Raw genomic sequence first — 18,291 nt, 5'->3', positions numbered from 1 at the left:
CAGGAACAGTACAGTATTATCAAAATATTACATTTCAAACTTAGCAGATAATCACCAGAGCTCAACTCTTTAAATTATTTCCATAGTCTTAAAAAAAAAAAAACCACACACACACACACACACACACACACACACACACACGTCAGAAAGCAATATGAAAAAAAGTAAAGAGGAAAACTTAAAAGCATAAAGAAAAAGACGCAACAAATAAATATCTGATTTAGTTACCTGTTAATAATCAACACCAATGTTCTCTTTGAACCCACCGGATTTTTTACCTAACATAATAATGAGCTCAAAGGCCACTGCATAATTATTTTTAAGTTATTATCAATGATTAGGACTAAAAAATAATTTGGCATCAAAATAATCAAAAGTCGGCATAAAATAAAAATAGCTTTAATACTAGCTAGCATCTCTAAGAACTAATGGTTGAGAATTTTCACTTTAGAGTACGACTGCAACCTTGAGACTGTTTGACCTGGCAGCCAGTGTTAGCCAACGTAATGGTAGTTTTTAAAGGTGGAAACCTGCTGCTAACATTACGTCACAAACAGTATCACCCTCCCTGTTAGGTGCATGGAGATCCATTGTGTGTCCTTTAAACACACGTGTAACATGTATGATATTTAGTTTCTGTCGTACAGCTCACAATGAAGTTCCTGAATGGGGGGAAAAAAGCTTTAAAAGTAAAAGGCAGGCAAGACTACCTGTGCACATTTCAAGATAGCAGCGCTCGGCCCACACCCTAGCTTCCATTCAGCAAATTCACGCATGGTATGGTTTCCTGATAGGACTCTTTTATACTGCCCTAAACTCTGCAAAATTTACAACAAATGGAAAATATTGTATTATAATGTAAGAAAAACTTTTTTAAAAAAAATCATTTAACCTGTTTTCTTAATATTCTGAATGGAAATGAGAAGATATCCGGCTGGTACTGACCCAGTGTGCACCCACGCAGCACAAATACCCCATAACTGATAATGCTTTTCTGACATTTCCCTTAAGATGACTAAAGTCTGGGTACGTTCTCTACCGAAACTTAGAGATCATCCACTTGTCAGCCCTTTACCTAACTGTATAACTGTATGAAGTCACACTATGGTCTTCAAATTGTCTCTGTCCTCCGTGAAATCTTTAATGTCTTGCTTGATCTGATTTGAATGTTTACTTAAAAAAAGAAAAAGAAAAAACTAAAACAACAACAAAACAAATCTGTAATCTACCAAATCATGATCACTTTAAAATCTGAAACACTGGCAACATAAATTTCATTACATATACACATATGCACCTGTGTATGTATATAACATACACACATACAGACATGTAGCTATGAATCCCTTGAAATGTTTTTAGAAAATCCTTCCTTGAAGCTGAGAAACTTCACACTAACAACTGTATATAAAGCTTTCAGGATAGCACGTGTGCACATGCGCGCTGTCTGTCTGCATATAAAGCTTTCAGGCAGCACATGTGCACATGCGCGCTGTCGAGTGCATTAGCAGACGACAAGGTCAAATGCACAAACTGGCAGTTTTCTTTAACACAAGTTTTAAAGTATTAAGAATGGATTAAATTTCAATGTTCAGAATAATCTGTTCAAACCTGAGTGTATTAAGACTAACTGTACTTGATACTTGAATAAATTAAGCCTAAAACCATTTCACTAAGGAAACAGTGGTCCATTTAACCATTGATAAAATTTTAATCTTTTTTTTTTAAATAAAGGATGGCATAGGACAGTGAAATCCCCATAGTGTTTATTGAAATGTTCTATTAAATGGCACTGCTTTGTCTAAATTTCCTCTAAAAAATATGTTAGCATGTCATAAAAGTCCCTCACATTTGAGAGAAAATTCTAAATCAAAAGAGATCTTTTAAAAATAATACAAATGATCTCACGGTTTTGTTTAAAAAAGAAAAACATGATTTTTTTTTTAAGCATTATACATGAAGTACTGGGTAGATCAGTCATCTCTTATGATTTAAAAGAAATAATAATAATAATTCTAACCAAAAGTTAGAAATGGTGGTCTGGGCCTCTTTTTCCTAGCTCTAAATGTATATATATATATTCATATAAACCTAACCTTGGGCTCCATTTTTTGGATACTTTCCCCACATATTTTACTAGCTTGTCTTAATCCTCTTCAGTATCTAACAGATACTTTGACAAAAGTAATACAAAACACACAGTTCTCAACACTAACTGGTCGGTGGGAGGAGAAAAGCAGTGTCCACTTAGGATGACAGAGATTAAAAACAAGAATAACATCTGAAGGCAGAGTTTAACATTCTAGAAATTTACAAAAGACGACAGATCTCTGGATGAAATTTGGTTATTTCAGAAGGCACCTCAAGGCTAAAGGCTTTGCACTCCTTTCAGCAATCAAAAAATAACTCACTCTTATTGCTTTCAAGTAGCAAAGGAAAATTTTACTCTCATGAACTCCAGTCCAACAAGAAAGAATTAGCAGTCATTAAGATTGAGATCTGGAATAGACTACAACTGAAGTCTCCATCTATTTATCAATGGGGCAACTTTCCATGTGCTTTCCAATAATGTAGTGAAGCAGTCCCTGTTTGCCACTGTGATGTTGTGGTGTTCCTGACGATTCAGTCACTTTGACTAGGCACAGAAGTGCCATTCTTAGAGGAAGTCCACGGTGCAGAACAGTTATGAGTAGAAGGTAAGGACGCTCTGATGATTCCCACGAACCAGGAGGACTGGTGGCAGGTCCTTCGAGAGAGCTTCTAACCAAGCCATGTACAGAGCACTGGACACAGCACCTTTCCGTGCGACTGGAAGACTCCTAGGACCAGAATGAGAGAGATACTGAGACGAAAATGAAGCCATTATTAATTAGGTCCCAATCAATGGAGGGATTCTGTATAAATGCAGCAGTGACTTCTTACAGACTCACTTCACTGTCCTCCGGTTTCTAGGTTTGAAAAGATTTTCAAACATTTGTCCATAAGAGTAAGAATTTGTTTGAACTTCAACACCTAAAATTCCTATTTAATATTGATTTCAAATTTTCCCTTCACTAAGGATTCTTTAGAGGAAAACTGTGAATGGAAGTTATAGGTGAAAGATGAATTATAATAAGCCTATTAACTTTACCTTTTCTTGTGAACTTGTATTTCTATCTACGGAGCATGGTAGTGACTTTTTGGCCTATAAGGATCCATTCTAAATTTCTATGGTTTACTGTCTCTCCCACCAACAACAGAAACTGAAAATGTGCTCCGTCACCCTAACAGTTCTTTAGTGTTTTAGTGTCACCATATTTTATCATGTGTCTTGGCATCTAGTTGCCTGAGCTCTTCTTTTATCCCAAGGTACACAGGATTCAGAGTTGAAGAAATCCAGGTTTAAGTCATGTCTACACAACACAGTTCAGCAGAGGAAACATAGGCTCAAACAGGCACTGGCACTTGTATCTAATTCATAGTCAGCCTGTCTGAACAGAAACCAGCTGCACGGGCAACATGGGGCAGATTCACACATCAACCACTACCGAAGTAAATCTTCTAAATAGCATAGAGTTATCTTCATGAGAAAGTTGTCTGGGATCCACATTCTACTGCCAGAGCCTTCCCCGTGCCACTCACACTTGTGGCCCCCCCAGGAAATTAAATATGAACATAAAAGTTCAGAATAACATAAAAAAATTACTTAGATTAATACAAGGGTACAGTGAGTCTCTTATCCATGTATAAATTGCTAGGTCCACATCATGAAAGCAACTATATTTTAAAGTTTGAGTTTTCCTGTTTATAGGTAATGTCCTTTTGACTAACTCCAAGCACTTATTAGCCAGGCCTTGTAGACTGAGAGGCAAAGGCAGAGAGAACTGCTCCAAGTTTAAGGTCAGTCTGAACTATAGAATAAACAAACACAAAATGTAATAGAAAAAACACAAACCAACCAACAGTGGTGTGACCACATGTCAGGATCTAAGGCCTTCTCTACAGGAGGGAAATCATGTCTGGTCCTGTGAACAGGGTTAGAAGCAGGGCTGGGGATGTCAATGGCCCTAGTGGGTAACCTGCTTCTACTGTTCTGCTAAATAATCATGTAGTCTAACTGCCTAAGCAGGTTTACACCTGTAGTTGGTGCTGCTCTCAGCTTTGGTTGGGGGTCTCTGCACAGGGCAGTCGTTAATGCAAACTCACAATTTATCAAAGTGCCTAGTGAGTGACTGAGTTCTCAGGCATAAATGGCATCTCTTATCACATGTGTGCCCTCCACTCTCCACCCAGGACTCAGAGAGCACTGAGGAAGGCATGGTCATAGTGTGCAGAACAACAGAACTCAGGGTACTCGACGCCACTTGATACATGTGTTCAGGGAATATGGCTTAGGAGGGGACAGGAAGATTGTAAAAGCTAGAGGGCTGTCCCATGTCCAACAGTGACGGGGGCTGTGCTGTGACGTAGGGCCTGACAGCACTCACTGGCCTGCCGGTGTGGAGGGGGAGCTTCAGGAGCCATCACCGGGATTAAGAAAGCTAAAGGTGGTTAGTCAGTCTTCTCCAGGAATAAGCCCCTCCTTCTTAGCCAACTCCAAGTGCTCAGACTTAAAAACATGAGTGACACTAAATGGACTTGGTGGTATATGTGATGACAACTTATTTTAACTATTATTATTTAATTCATCATAACAATAATTAAAGAAAAGGGCACAAATTTGAGAGGAAGCAAGCTGGACATGTGAGAGTTAAGAGGGGAGGGGGAAGAAGAGAATGTATAAATACAATACTCAGTATATGAAAATCTAAAAAGAATCTTTTAAGAATCATTAGTACTATTGCCATAGTATGTAGTTATAGCAGAAACAGACACAGAGATACACAGATGCACTTTCATAAAAAGCTTAAACCATATTCCAACAATACTTACATGACAATAATGTTAGCTGTGCTTGAATGCTCCTTTAATAATTCATTTAACCTGATCTGTCGATATGTCTGAAATGAAAAATGACAGAATCATTTCTAAATACCTTGCAATTAGAATTGTGCAGTGTAAGGCAGGTTATAACTTTGTGTGCAGTGTGCATGCCCATGTACCTATGGGCTAGATCTTTAGCACTACCAAAGAAGAGGGAGGAAGACAAACAAAGAAGAAAAAGAGGAGGAGGAGGAAGAAGACAATGAGGAGGAAGAGGGAGAAGAGGAGGAAGAGGAGGAGGAAGCAGCAGCAGCATGGTTTGTAAAACAGCAAAACAAAAATAGATTTTGTGTAATAAAGTAACATTTAGAAATATATTGGATGCTGCTTCATTCATATATTAAATGTCTTTAATGCAAGTTTAATTTATGTAGCTATATTAAATCACAGTGCTTGGTATTTACAGCAGCAGTAATTCTATTGAATTCTATGTAAGATTAATGAAAAGGACACAGGAGGGAAGAATAAATACCTTAGTCTTATAAAGCTCAAGCTCATTATCTGTGATTCGCCAAGGCTCATCTTCTTTCATCTTATCTGCAATGTCCTGTTCTTTATCATCTTCGTGAAGTCTGTACGGCTCGATCATGTCATCAAAAGCAACAATGCTTTAAAGAGTAGAGAGAATACCAACAAACTTATTTTGAATTACGTATCAAGAACATCTTAAATAGTAAACAATAAGTTGTAACAATCTTTATAATTTAGGTACAAAGCAGTAATTCCCAAGCTCACCCCCTAGGCAGACTTAGCTCTTCCCTGTGTCAGCCCCTCAACCAAACAGTGCTGCGTTAGCCAAAGTGACGCCTCAGATTGACACACCGAGTACAACTCTGCTCACAGCAAATCATCTCCAAATCAATGGGAAACATAACTCTTATCCCAGCTCTGTAACTTACTCAACATATGCCTAAAACTAATTACAATTATATCTAATAAAATATGCACAGACAGAAACTGCCTCTTTGTGCCATTTTTCAGGAAGACAATCCCAGGAGTAGTAACTTTGAATAAAAGACTCTTGACGACAATGGTTATAGGGAAACGCTCAGATTTTCACAGTAAAAGTAAACAAGGGATCTGATCGTATGAAAGCTGCGATCCTATGAAATGCTTTCAATGACTGTGGGCAAGAAATATCAGAAACTTAAACCTCCCTGGAGCTTCTGTTGCACTAACACTCTTCAGAAAGCGTGTAAAGAAGTGAAATCCCCTGAGAAAACTAAGAATTCCTAAAAGCCTGCTCCGGTACCACTGGCAAGCCAATTAGTAGTACATCATTTAATGTAACTCAGGGCAGAGAAAAGGCGCAGGTAATCATTTCAAGTCAAATTATCTGCATCGGCACAGGCTACTGGAATTGGAGATGTATAGAGAATAATTTATCCAGCAACTTACTTTTCTTTTTTTGGTTTGGTGTTGATATCTCCAAGGACCATGATATCAGAGAAGTCTATCCGGAATTTACTCAATAAAGTAGCCATCCTATGACAAGAACAGAATCAGACATGGTAAGGATGTTCACAAGCATCACTACTCCCTACACATGTGGTAAGATGACTTAGAGGGAAAGTCTATCAGCTGCTGCTCAAATTTCCTGAATTAGCTCATACTCTCCATTAAAAAAGAAAACATTGCAACTGCCCAAGTAGAGATGACTATAGTCTGTGTATCTCCCTGCTTACTGTACGTGGTAAATCTTCACCCCATCTGGAATCACTTAGGAGGCGTACTTTTGGCTGTGTCACTAAGTAAATTTCCAGAAAAACTGAGCAGCGATGCTTCTGTTTCCTGGCTGCAGACACAATCTGATCAACGGCTGCATAAGCAGCCAGCATGCCTTCCTCCTCTGATGGACTACTGTACCCTCGGACTGCGAGCTATCACAAGCCCTTCCTTCTCTCAACGTGTCATTCAGGCACCTCATAGCAGTGAGGAAGTAACGAATACAGCAGCTAATTATGGCTGAGCAAAGAAGGCTGTCCATAATGAAACGGGACAGCTCGCTTGATGAATTTTAGTCAAAGCATATTGCAAACATAGATTTAATAACAATAAAGCCTCTTTTAAGTTATCTTGGGTTATTACTTATTAGATTTATCTTAAAATATCTTAAGGCCCAAATAAAACCTTTAAAGCCATGTTTAAGATTCAGTTCATAAAAGAGAAAAAACTCATGCTATTGTGTTTGGAGATGGTGAGAGAAAGTACGCCAAGTCTGACATTTGGTAAAGACCATGTTCAAGGTCTGGGTCAGGAGTCACGAAATACTAGGGGTAACAACAGTAAGCTCGAGCACCCAAGAAAAGCAATTAATAAAACAACACCTATGTTTCATAAAAAGCTTTAAAAAGGAAGGCATGACAAGTATATCCTACACAATTTATTGTTGTAGTAAAAATACCTAACTAAATTCTAGTGTATCTTAACTACCAAGTGTTACAGTGCTAAGTGTTACAGAGCCTACAAGACTAACATTTAAGAAACGCAATGAGTGGTCTCAACTATTAATTAGTTACTTCAGGAAAGAAATGTGCTGGAGAGAGGAAATGGGGAGATACACTCAAGCCTAGTGCTGAAAACTGAGATGGGTTCAAAACAATGAAGCACTTTGTTGTATAACACTTTCCTCCCACCCTGATACACTCTATCTTGCAGAGAAGTGTTATCTTAAGTAGAAAGATAACTCAAAAGACTTCAAAACCAAAAAAAAAAAAAAAGGAAGTTCCTGAAACTGACCATATTCACTGGGCTCCTCTCTCCCAGAGGAAGCAATAAAGCTGCTGAGAGTCACCCTCAGGCAAGCCAAGCTGCAAAGAAGACCCTGAGACCAGAGGACCAGCTGTCTGGAAGCAAAAAGCAGCTAAAGCTGCCAGGATGAGCGTTAGACCTGAGTTTCTTGCAAAAGGCAAAAACAAGGCCACTCTTCAGCCTGCTGACTGCCTGCAGGCTGTGCAGTGTGCTCTAGGTTTCACAGCTTCTGTGAGCTATCACCCATGCTGGGGTGGGCTTTGGCAATGTAGCTGTCGTTGAATCACTTCTGCTCCTGCAAGTAACCCCTCACCTATACGTCTGTAAGTAACCCCAATAAAATTCATCGGTTCACAAGTTGGACATTGGTAGTATGTGTATGGTCATGTATTGGGATCCCTATCTGGAGTGAGTACATTGTGTGTTGTGTCTTGCCAGGAAAAGTCTTGTTGTACAGCACATTTACATAGAAGTGTAAATAAAGAGATATGTACAAGAGATAAAATGGGTCGACCAAAATGCCTAAATTGCCCAAAACGAGAACAGCATGAAGAATGTATTTCAAGTGGGGACAAGATGGAAAAAGAGGAGACAGACCATCAGAAACCCCCACTGCCACGCTGCAGCACTCACACTGTCTAGAAGTGGTTACAGGATTGTGGGAAGATGGGTCAAAACTCTCAGACTTTCTACATGAAACTGGGAGCAATGTGGGCAATACCCTGTGGGGACCAGGTCAGCAGAGAAGCACCAGAAACCAGAGTCCTGGCAGTGCGGACTGACACGCAGATGAAACAGATGCTGAACTCTGGGCATCTCCAAGTCCATACAATTTCTCCATATATAAAAAGGCAATTTCCATGCACTTTCTCTCAAAAGATTAAAGATCTGCTTCTAACATCTGACAGAGCAGGTATTAGTAAAGACTTTCTAAAATGCCAATGTGTTAAAATATAACATGTAAGGAAAGGTATTTATAACTTAATCATGGAGGTTAAATTAAAGAGAATCATGTTCTATTTAATGAGACTTTTGCAGTGTGCTTAATACTTCAGGGCCGATGTAGCTTTTATTTTATCAAATCTCTATCATGATAGGGCTATTTGATTAATGTTCTTCAACTTAAAACAAACTTACGCTCTCCGGTCATGGTCTATTCTGTTTATTTTTCCACCAATGAATACTCGGATCTTACAATCTTTCCACTTTTTCTTGGTAGTCAGAAGATAGGGTATCAACAATGTCAAACCTGAATTATAAAAATACAGTAAGTCCTTTTTTAAATGCTAATATTGCAAACATAAGAATCAGTTTCAACTTGGTCTCAAAAAACTACAATTCAAAGTAAAATTCTTTTTTTTGTCTTCCCTTGACAAGTCTGTCACACAAGGAGGTCCAAGAATCGAGGTCCAGTCTAAGAACGATAGTTCTTTATGTAAGCAATCAAATCAGAGGGTGTCCTAGGCAGTCAGAAAATTAGCTGCATATAGAAAGGGGTAGGAAATGAATACAGCCTAGTACGAGCAAGCTTCACACTGAAATAGAAAGGGGGAGAAAGTAGATTGGCATTGGCTTTGAAGCTCTATGTAGTACATACACATTATAAGTTTTCTCCAGTTTGGTTTGTGGCTGAGGGAGCCACAAGCATGGCTTCATCTAAGTACTACTCTTCATTAAAAGGAACCAAGAGTTTGTGGATAAAAGGTTCTTTCCACGACAAGGAAGAGATAAGCCTAAAATATATCTTATTTTAGGAGGGGACTCGCAAAATGCATACCGTTTGACAAATGAACACATTAAGTCAGCCTAGGGAAGCGAGGGAAGATCCTGCTGGCTGGATGTAGAAACGCATGATGACAACACATTATATCCTTTTGGATAAAGCAAGAATCAATGACTTAAAATGAAGAGACAAGCTCTTCGTTACAATGAATGCCCGACAGTTATGAAGAAGGACTGATGGGAGTGAAAATGTATCACCCAGAGTCACAGAGTTGGTTCAGAACCATGAGTGAGGAGAATGGTTTATTTGCAGAACTTCCAAAGCCCTACCACCACATCTGTATCATAAAGAGGATAAAGCAAGTTTTCAGGGGTTAAGCCTGAAAAAAAATACACTTAACGTGACACTCTTGGTGAGACATAGACAGAAATGCACAGTACCACTCCTGTGCAATTTCTGCTACAGATTCATAACCTGAAACTGACTGTGATCAATGTAACGGCATTCCAAATTGAGTGACAGTCCATAAACTGGTCTATAATAGTTAATAAAGTGACAGTCATAAAGTTCCAGGATGAGCCAAAGCCACCTGCTCTATGACAGACCCTGAGGAGACCCCCAGTTCTCATAGTGATTCTTACGCTGTCTGAGGATGCTAGTGAAACCTGAACACAGGAAGAACGCATACCATTTCTTAGCACTATTCTTACATTTTCAGTAATTTTTTTATAAAATAAATACATTAATGGCCTTACCTCCATCATCAAAAAGCCACCAGACATCTATAGTATTCTTCCCTTGTTTTTTCTGAAACTGTGTGCTAGCTTCAAGAAGCTTTTGGTCAGCTACATTTAAAGGCACAATAGGGCCTTTGGATTCTGAAGGATTAAGCAAAAAATGACATAAGGGAAGTAAATATGAAATCTCTTTTTACCATATTCCTAGAATTTCATAGCATTTCTAAATTCAGATACTGATATGCAGATAGCTGTATATGGCTTCCATCATAAGCCTGAAGGAGCTTATAACAGATAATTTCAGTACAAAAAAGTTCCTTTTGTTTTACAATAGGTAAACTTATCCAAATTATCCAAATGTCTAATATACTGGTGAATATGCAGGAATCCTAAATACCAAACAATTACTAACAAAGCTTGTTTTGATTTTTTTGGAGAAGTTATTTTAGGCTAACAAACCAAGCTTATACTTGTTCCTTAGTATTTCTTTTATTATCTGGTATCTCAGTGAGTTCAAAAGTATTAAATAAAAGCTGTAATTGCAAGATGATTGGAGAAATACCAATCACTCTTACAATTATCAGGGAGATGTGTTCATTTATCATCTGTCCCCTCAATATGGGATGCCCAATTTTAAAGCCATATAACTACATCTTTCTCTGAGTAACAGAAAGATGGTGGGAACTCCTTGGAAAGGATACAAACTTGCTGCATGTCTGAAAGAAGTTCCCAGTTACATTTCTAGGAATTAAAAAAAAAAAAATCAGCATTGACTCTGTGAGCAAGCAAATGACTATTATGAAACTCCAGTAGCACAATTGTAAAAACAGAAATTCATAGAAGGAGCTCTGGTCATTTCCCAGAAGTCCATCATTCACTTTCCATGCTGCCAGGGTGTAAGCAAACAGGACAAATGATTCTGTATGATGAAATATGGCTACCAAACCACACTGCTCCATAACTCTCACCTCTCTCTCCTTCTCATAAAATTCATGTACGCTGACATGACTGTATCTCCCAAACGCAGCATGACTGTGAGAAATATCACAATTTTTGAAACAAAAATATATTAGTACCAAAATCGAGAATTTGGCTGGGTACAACTGATGGTGAAGAATGCAAGTGGCACTGCACAGACCCTCCCGCAGTGTCTGCTTAGCCTCTCAGCCATGCAGTTTAATTAGGAAAAACCAGAAACAAAACCCCTGCCTTTCCAGGTTTGAGTATTTCAGAAACACTATGACGGTTCAAAAGACTGTGAAATAACAGCTTGTCCCAGTGACATTTAATGCTTTAGTTGGAACAATATTAATTTTGCTAATCTGCATTTAATAGACAACTGTAATATCACCTCACCATGAAAATTAAAACTAAATTAAAATAAAAGGAAAATAACAGGGTTGGAATTAAAGAGTTAACAATATGGAAGGGAATAAAATAAAATGATGAACAATGCCTGCCTTTTTTCAACAGTGGCTGAGTTGGAGTCTTGCCATCCTCTTCCTCATCTAGATTATGTTTAAAAAACACAAAATATGAAGTTAATTGCCTGTATAATCATAAAGTTTGGAAATGCAAATAGAGCACATTATAAACAAGACAGTGTGAAGCAACAGCCCAGGAGAAATGATTAAGACTGAAAATTAGTTATCTTTTTATACTGAGTGTTTAATATTTTAAAAACATATTTTCTATATACCACACAGAGTGAATGATTAACACCCACCCTGAAATTTTATTTCTGCAAAATTATTCAAAAAAGCCAGATTTTGTAAACTTTTAAGTTTTCATACTTGAAATTAGTTGACAATGTCAAACTACAGTGTGTACAATGGAAGCTGTTATCTCTGCAGATAATACATAGCCTTAAACATGTCACTATGTCACCACACAAGACCAAAGGCACCTGGTATTTGTACAAGTCAATCTGTACTTGAAATATTAAGGAATTTAATCAGAGATAGAAGTCTTGTATGTAAATGTCAGTTTGTAAAGGAGTCATTTTCTTCAAATTAAGTTCACATACATATGCATGTATGCATACATTTACCAATTTATGTTTAAATATTCACCAATCTGTTTTCTGGTTTTCTGTAAGCAGTTTTCCTAACTCCTTTCCCCCCTGAATTTAATTTGTTGCTGTTGTTGTTTAAGGCAAGCAAAACTCAAGACTTACAAAAGACAGACCATTCTGCAGTGGGATCCTGAGTAAGCCTCCCTGGCTTCCAATGCCATCACATGCGCTTGCCTAGTATGGGCCAGAGCTGCTTAGTTAATGCCTTGCTTTCTCAATGGTAGAAAACATACCTACCTCCTAAGGCTATAAAATTTCAGGCATTGATTAAATGAGATTAGGACTGGCACAAGCAAAGCAATTACAGGGTATTCTTATGTGTGTGTCCTTGTATATTATATGCCTTAGTAGGCAAGACAGATAAAACTAAATACTGTGCCTGTGTAACTATATTATAATGTTCCAAATACTGAAGAGCTTTTACATAGTATCTATCCTTATATATGCTGATTTTGAGAATTTGTCAAATAGAAAACAGAAAATCAAACTATATAACAATTTTATGTATGCTATATAAAGATAACTAATTAAGCTATAAATATTACTGTCATAAAGTAATAAGAAGTATTTCTGCTTTTGAAAATATAGTGGTGGGTAATTTATAGTCATTTAAAGGAGTTTAAATGTCAAAGACACAGTGGCATTTGAAATGGTTTATAATATTACTTCTTTGTGCAGGTGAATGAAAGCAGAGGATAGCTTGTAGGGCTCGATTCTCTCCTTCCACTCTGAGGGCACCAGGGAGCAAATTCAAGGAAGTCATAAGACTTAGCGGCATTTTTCCAAGTGGGCCTTCTTACTCGCTCCCAAGATGGCTCTTTAAATTGGGGTAACGCATCTAAATTTTTACAACAGAGTAGAAATGTACTAACCTAGCTTCCTATTGTTTAAAAATATGAAGTTGTAGCATACATTCATAAGTTGATGCACATGTTAATCTCTCCCTAGATGTGATGCATTTCTAGAAAATGATCAATATGACTGCATACATTGATTCCTCATAGACTATTCAGAAAGGGTCTGTCTCAGGCAAGAAAATGGAGGAGGGTAAAAAAAAAGTACATACACATTAAAATAAATGCAAAAAATGAAGAGAAAGAGCTCATGAAGTGTCGAGACAATACAGAAAGGAATACGAAAGCCACCAAGGACCGAGAGAGGAAATGTGTGCAGACTGCACTTTCTATTAGTACTCCAGGCAAGTTACACAGGAAAAGAAAAGAATAAAAAGCAACATTAATGCGCTCAAATAATCTAAAAGATAAATTGCACAGAGACATGGTTTGTCCAAGGCTATCATTCATGAAAAGGATAGCAGCCATCTTAGAGAAATCAGAAGCACATTATGGCTTGATGATTTACAGTGCAGATTTCTTTCTTGTTGGTATCAGCTGGAACAGGACAGATGGAGATACGAGAGTGAGGGTGGGAGAGTAAGATTTGGAAGTCATCCCCCTTCCTTACAACACGATCCACAATTTGAGATGAAATTATCTGTAAGCCTCATGAAAAAGATAATGTGTTCTTCACACTTTCAAACAAAAATACTAAAACCAAACAACTAAAGCTCATGTTAGTAACTGATCAATTGGCATGACTTCTTTTCTTATTTAAGGCAAGCAAATACTATAAAATTGCTTCTCGTTTTGTAGTCAGTTTTGAGGCACAAATTTTACCCGGCCAACTAGAAACAAACAATTCTAGCTTAAGAAAAGGGACTTTGTTGTACACATTATACATGAAAGGCAGTGCCTCCATATTAAAATATCCCTGTTAATAAAATCTTGTTTGAGTGAAACTTACCTTTCTGTGTAATGGGTTTTTCACCGGACGATTTGCCAGTATCTTGATCTGACTTTTTACTGTAGTCCACATTGACTACCACATCCTTGGTACCAGGTGATTTTTCTTGTGAAGATAATAATTCTTCTATAGATATGAAAGTATTTAAAACAGTTTCAAAATCATATTTTAACTATTCAAAGTATCATGGTTTAATAATTAAAAGGTAACCAGTATTCCTTGTGATGAAGGATTTGAGAAACACCTATAACGTTTAAAATGAGATTCCATTTAAATATGCCAACCACAAGTGGCTAAGTCACATTCTGGGGAGTTAAGCAATGAATGAGAATTAAGACAAAAATAGAACATAGTAGGCAAAAAGATGATATGTAGGCTTTCAAAAAAAGCTCTACTCTCAAAAGGAGTTATAATATAAAAAAAATGTAGATGTGACAAATGTTCACATGCACATAGAGGACAGTGCCCTAGGAAACTATTCTACAACTGCAAGTTCCATGTCTGAGGTACAGCCTTATTCATAATAATCGCAGTAGAGGGACCAATTCTTCTAACAGCATTTTCAGATTTTGGTAAATAATAAATATTTAACTTCTACTGTAAAACACATATAAAGAAAGATATGACATGAAATTGATAATCTGTCCATAATTCCCATCACTGATGTGTGTGGATGGAGAGACACACGAGAAGCTGCAGGAGCCAGGAGCCAGCATTAAACTAAGAAGGGCTGTCAGAATTTACCAACCATCCTATGAGGGTGCCACTGGGCAAAGCTGCCCGGCCATGTGGGCCCAACACCACATCTCAGCAATGAACAAGGCTTTCATAACAGGACTTCATTGTGATTATAAATGGATAAAGGTTTTTTCTTTTTCTTTGAGACAGGATTTTTCTGTGTGATAGCCCTGGCTGTCCTGGATAGAGATCCACCAGCCTCCCAAGTCCTGGGATTGAAGGCGTATGCAGCCATACCTGGTAGATGATAGTTTTAAACTATTTCAGTCATATTTAATTCCCAGCAAATAATGAGCTGAGTAATTCGTTACTTTCTGGTGGAAAGGGAACAGCACTTTTCTAATTACACAGTGTTAATGAGTCACCTTCTCTAAACTTAGTCACTGCTACAAGACTTCAAATGAGGTTTTGCCAGGTTCATTCCAGAAAAAGAAAACACATTTACAGCAAGCCAAGCTTGCCTGTTTCATAGACCTCAAAGCATTTCTTCAAAGTTGTAGACTACTCTGAAAGAAGAGTATAAGGTTTAAATGCAGAACAAATTATTAAAGTTTATGTTTCTTATCAAAACGTAACTAATCTGATGACCTCACGAATTATCTGATGAGAGAAAATGGTAGGTATTCAATTTTTTTTAAATATGTAAAATTCTTTGAAGGATATAGAAATTCCCACTTTCATAAAGTTGGCAAGTAAATTATATCTTAAATTTAACCTTTATTTTAAAATACTTTAAAGATTATACATTGTGCTTTTAATACTTTTACAGCCTAAGTAGTAATTTAAATATTTTAATAGTGATTTAAATATTTTTCTCATCCTATTTTTTTAAAACAAATTTGGCCAATTTACAATCATAACTAATGTCTGTTTCTCTTAAGGCTATGATTTATACTAAATTTTATACTCTCCATTAGTAATAATTAATGGAAAATAAAGCTATCATATGAGCTGTGCAGAGAGAAGACACAGACATGGTTGGCGGAAGCACACCTAATCTTAAGGTGGTGAGCTGTGTCATGAAGAAAATGGCATCTATGAAAGTGAATGAAGAACTTACAATTAGGCACAACTTTCTAACCAAGTAACTCCTACTTTGGCTCTGCAAGAGCCTGACCAAAACAGATGCAGATATCTGCAGCCAAACACAGGACTGAGCGTGGAGACCCCAATGGAGAAGTTAGGGCAAGGACTGAAGGAGCTGAAGGGGTTTGCAACCCCATAGGAAGAACAACAATATGAACCAACCAGATCCCCCCAAAGCTCCCAGGGACTAAGCCACCAACCAAGAGTACACATGGGAGGACCCATGGCTCTAGCTGCACATGTAGCAGAGGATAGATGGCCTTCTCAGGCATCTATGGGAGGAGAGGCCCTTGGTCCTATGAGGGCTCAATAGATGCCCCAGTGTAGGGGCATCTAGGGCGCTGAGGCAGGAGTGCCTGGGCAGGTAGGGGAGACCCTCGTAGAGGGAGGGAAGGGGAAGAAGAGAGGTACTTTGTGGAGGGGAAACTGGGAAGGGGGATAACATTTGAAATGTAAGTAAATAAAATAACCAATAAAAATGAAAAATAAATCTTACTGTAAGGAGTACTCACCCTGACCTTGGAGGTGTGATATATCCAGTCCCTCCTTCAGGCGGATGACCACAACTCCAAATTGTATGTCAAAAGCATCGCTATAATGGAGGGAAGAAGCACAGTAACTGTTCATGTTTTGTGTAAAATGAAGGGAATCACAGCTCTCTAAAATGACTTTCAGCTCTAAATGTCTGCTCTCTTTCATATGCTCTGAAAATCAGTCAGTGAGAGATGAATCATGTTAGGTTCTAATCCCACCCCTTTCTTCTGTAGCACCCTAGGAAACTATGTAAGTGTGCATTAGAGTGACATGCCTCATGATGCTCTGGTCAGGAACTTATGCACACATGACCTCACATGCCACAAAGCCTTGCTGTGGTCTAGTTTTCTGTACCTACTCTCAACAAAACCACCTCCCAACTTACTTCCCACAAGGCGCGCCCACCATAAACTCCGGTGACTGACTTCTGTAGCAACAGGTTTGTCTGGTTGTTTTTTTTTAGACTTTATTTTGTTTCTCATTATGTGTCTGTCTGTAGGCATGTGCACTGAGTGTCTGTCTGTAGGCATGTGCACTGAGTGTCTGTCTGTAGGCATGTGCTCTGAGTGTCTGTGAAAGATTGCAGCTATAAGCAACCTGAAGCTACAACTAATGCAGTCGGTGTATCTCAACCATTTTCCACACTGCCGCGTCTCTGTTTTCTAGGAGGAAAACAGTACAGCACAGCTCTTACACTTTGATAGCCCGTGATTTCATCTTTCTTTCTACTGTCTTCCTTTTCTGAGCTATCATATACACAATGTGCACAGTACAGAACTAGGGAGCTACAACGAGATTCTCCTCACCAAATAACACGAGGGCACAAAGTCCACAAAATCACCTAACATTTAAAGGATTCTTGTTTGTCACCTACTGTATGACCTCTGATCATTTCTTAAAAGACTTTTCAAATAAGTTATGAAAAAAATCTGTAGACATAGCAGGAATTGCAGTAGAGAGAACTCCAGTGAATTACGAGGAAAACTGGCATCCCAATTCCATATTCAAACCACTCTGCTAAAGACAAGATTTTCTCCCTGATGTTTGGTTTTTTTTTTAAAAAAAAACTAATAATATTGTCTGATGATAATGGCACAATGCGAATTCTCAATGTAAAAATTTATTGAGCAAATCCTAGAATACTAAGAAAAGTACTTTTCAAATGTTAACAACTCTATCTGGCAAAATTCAAGAAACTCTGATTAAAGAATTCAGTTCTACAACAGCATTGTTAATATATACACAAAAGTCTATGAACCAGAGACGCAAAGTAAGGCAAGAGCAAAAGGAACGCGCTGGATAAGCTATAATCCGGAAGTTAAAGTGCTGTGAACAAGCTAAGCTGCACGATAAACACCGCCGAGGAAATAAGAACCATAAGCTCAGAACGACACGTCGAGAGGAAAAGATAAACACATATGTGTAACTGCAAACAATGACGATAACTCAGGGGAAGTGGGAACAAACTCAAATCTTCGCAGCATCTCAGTGTAGGACATAGTAAACACCTTATAAAGCAACATTCTGAAATCTAACGCTGCTCAGTCACAGCTACAACCTAGGAATAAGTATGTGTGGTTACTTACAGAGAAAGCAGGGTCTATACAGGCCACTGTTGTAGAGTTCACATCTAATATATATCTATGAAAGATTATTCAGCTGTTACGAAAAATAAAATTATGAAATTCACAAGTAAATTGATGGAGCTGGAAACACTCAACCCGAATAAGGTAACCAAATCCAGGAAAATAAACATGATACGTGCTCTCTCACTGTTGATGCTACCTTTAAATGTTCAGAGATGCAGCCGATTTGTAATGCCCTACAAGTCAGGAATTTATTAAGAGGGCACTGGGGAGGAGTGGCCTTCAAGAGTGGGGAAA

At 38.0% G+C, this 18,291-nt stretch overlaps 1 protein-coding gene across 2 annotated transcripts in view; it reads right to left on the bottom strand.

Annotated features, from left to right (window-relative positions):
* Nucleotides 1-1,907: 1,907 nt before the first annotated feature.
* Slc12a2 (solute carrier family 12 member 2) overlaps nt 1,908-18,291 on the bottom strand; it is a 65,548-nt gene continuing 49,164 nt past the window's right edge. The window contains exons 19-27 of one of the 2 annotated variants that reach the window (XM_021150686.3): nt 16,387-16,466; nt 14,051-14,176; nt 11,634-11,681; nt 10,192-10,314; nt 8,851-8,962; nt 6,361-6,447; nt 5,435-5,570; nt 4,912-4,979; nt 1,908-2,819 (exon numbers count right to left, since the gene is read on the bottom strand). In XM_021150686.3, coding sequence (XP_021006345.1) covers nt 2,684-2,819; nt 4,912-4,979; nt 5,435-5,570; nt 6,361-6,447; nt 8,851-8,962; nt 10,192-10,314; nt 11,634-11,681; nt 14,051-14,176; nt 16,387-16,466 — 916 coding nt within the window. In that variant the 3' untranslated portion in view covers nt 1,908-2,683. The remainder of the gene's footprint in view (nt 2,820-4,911; nt 4,980-5,434; nt 5,571-6,360; nt 6,448-8,850; nt 8,963-10,191; nt 10,315-11,633; nt 11,682-14,050; nt 14,177-16,386; nt 16,467-18,291) is intronic. The other variant, XM_029471904.2, reaches the window with a different exon arrangement.

The sequence above is a fragment of the Mus caroli genome, unplaced genomic scaffold (assembly GCF_978045245.1).
Source record: "Mus caroli unplaced genomic scaffold, Mus_caroli_1 scaffold_19, whole genome shotgun sequence".
NCBI lineage: Eukaryota > Metazoa > Chordata > Mammalia > Rodentia > Muridae > Mus > Mus caroli.
Note: the sequence above shows the minus strand (reverse complement) of the source record. Positions and strands in the feature narration are given on the sequence as shown.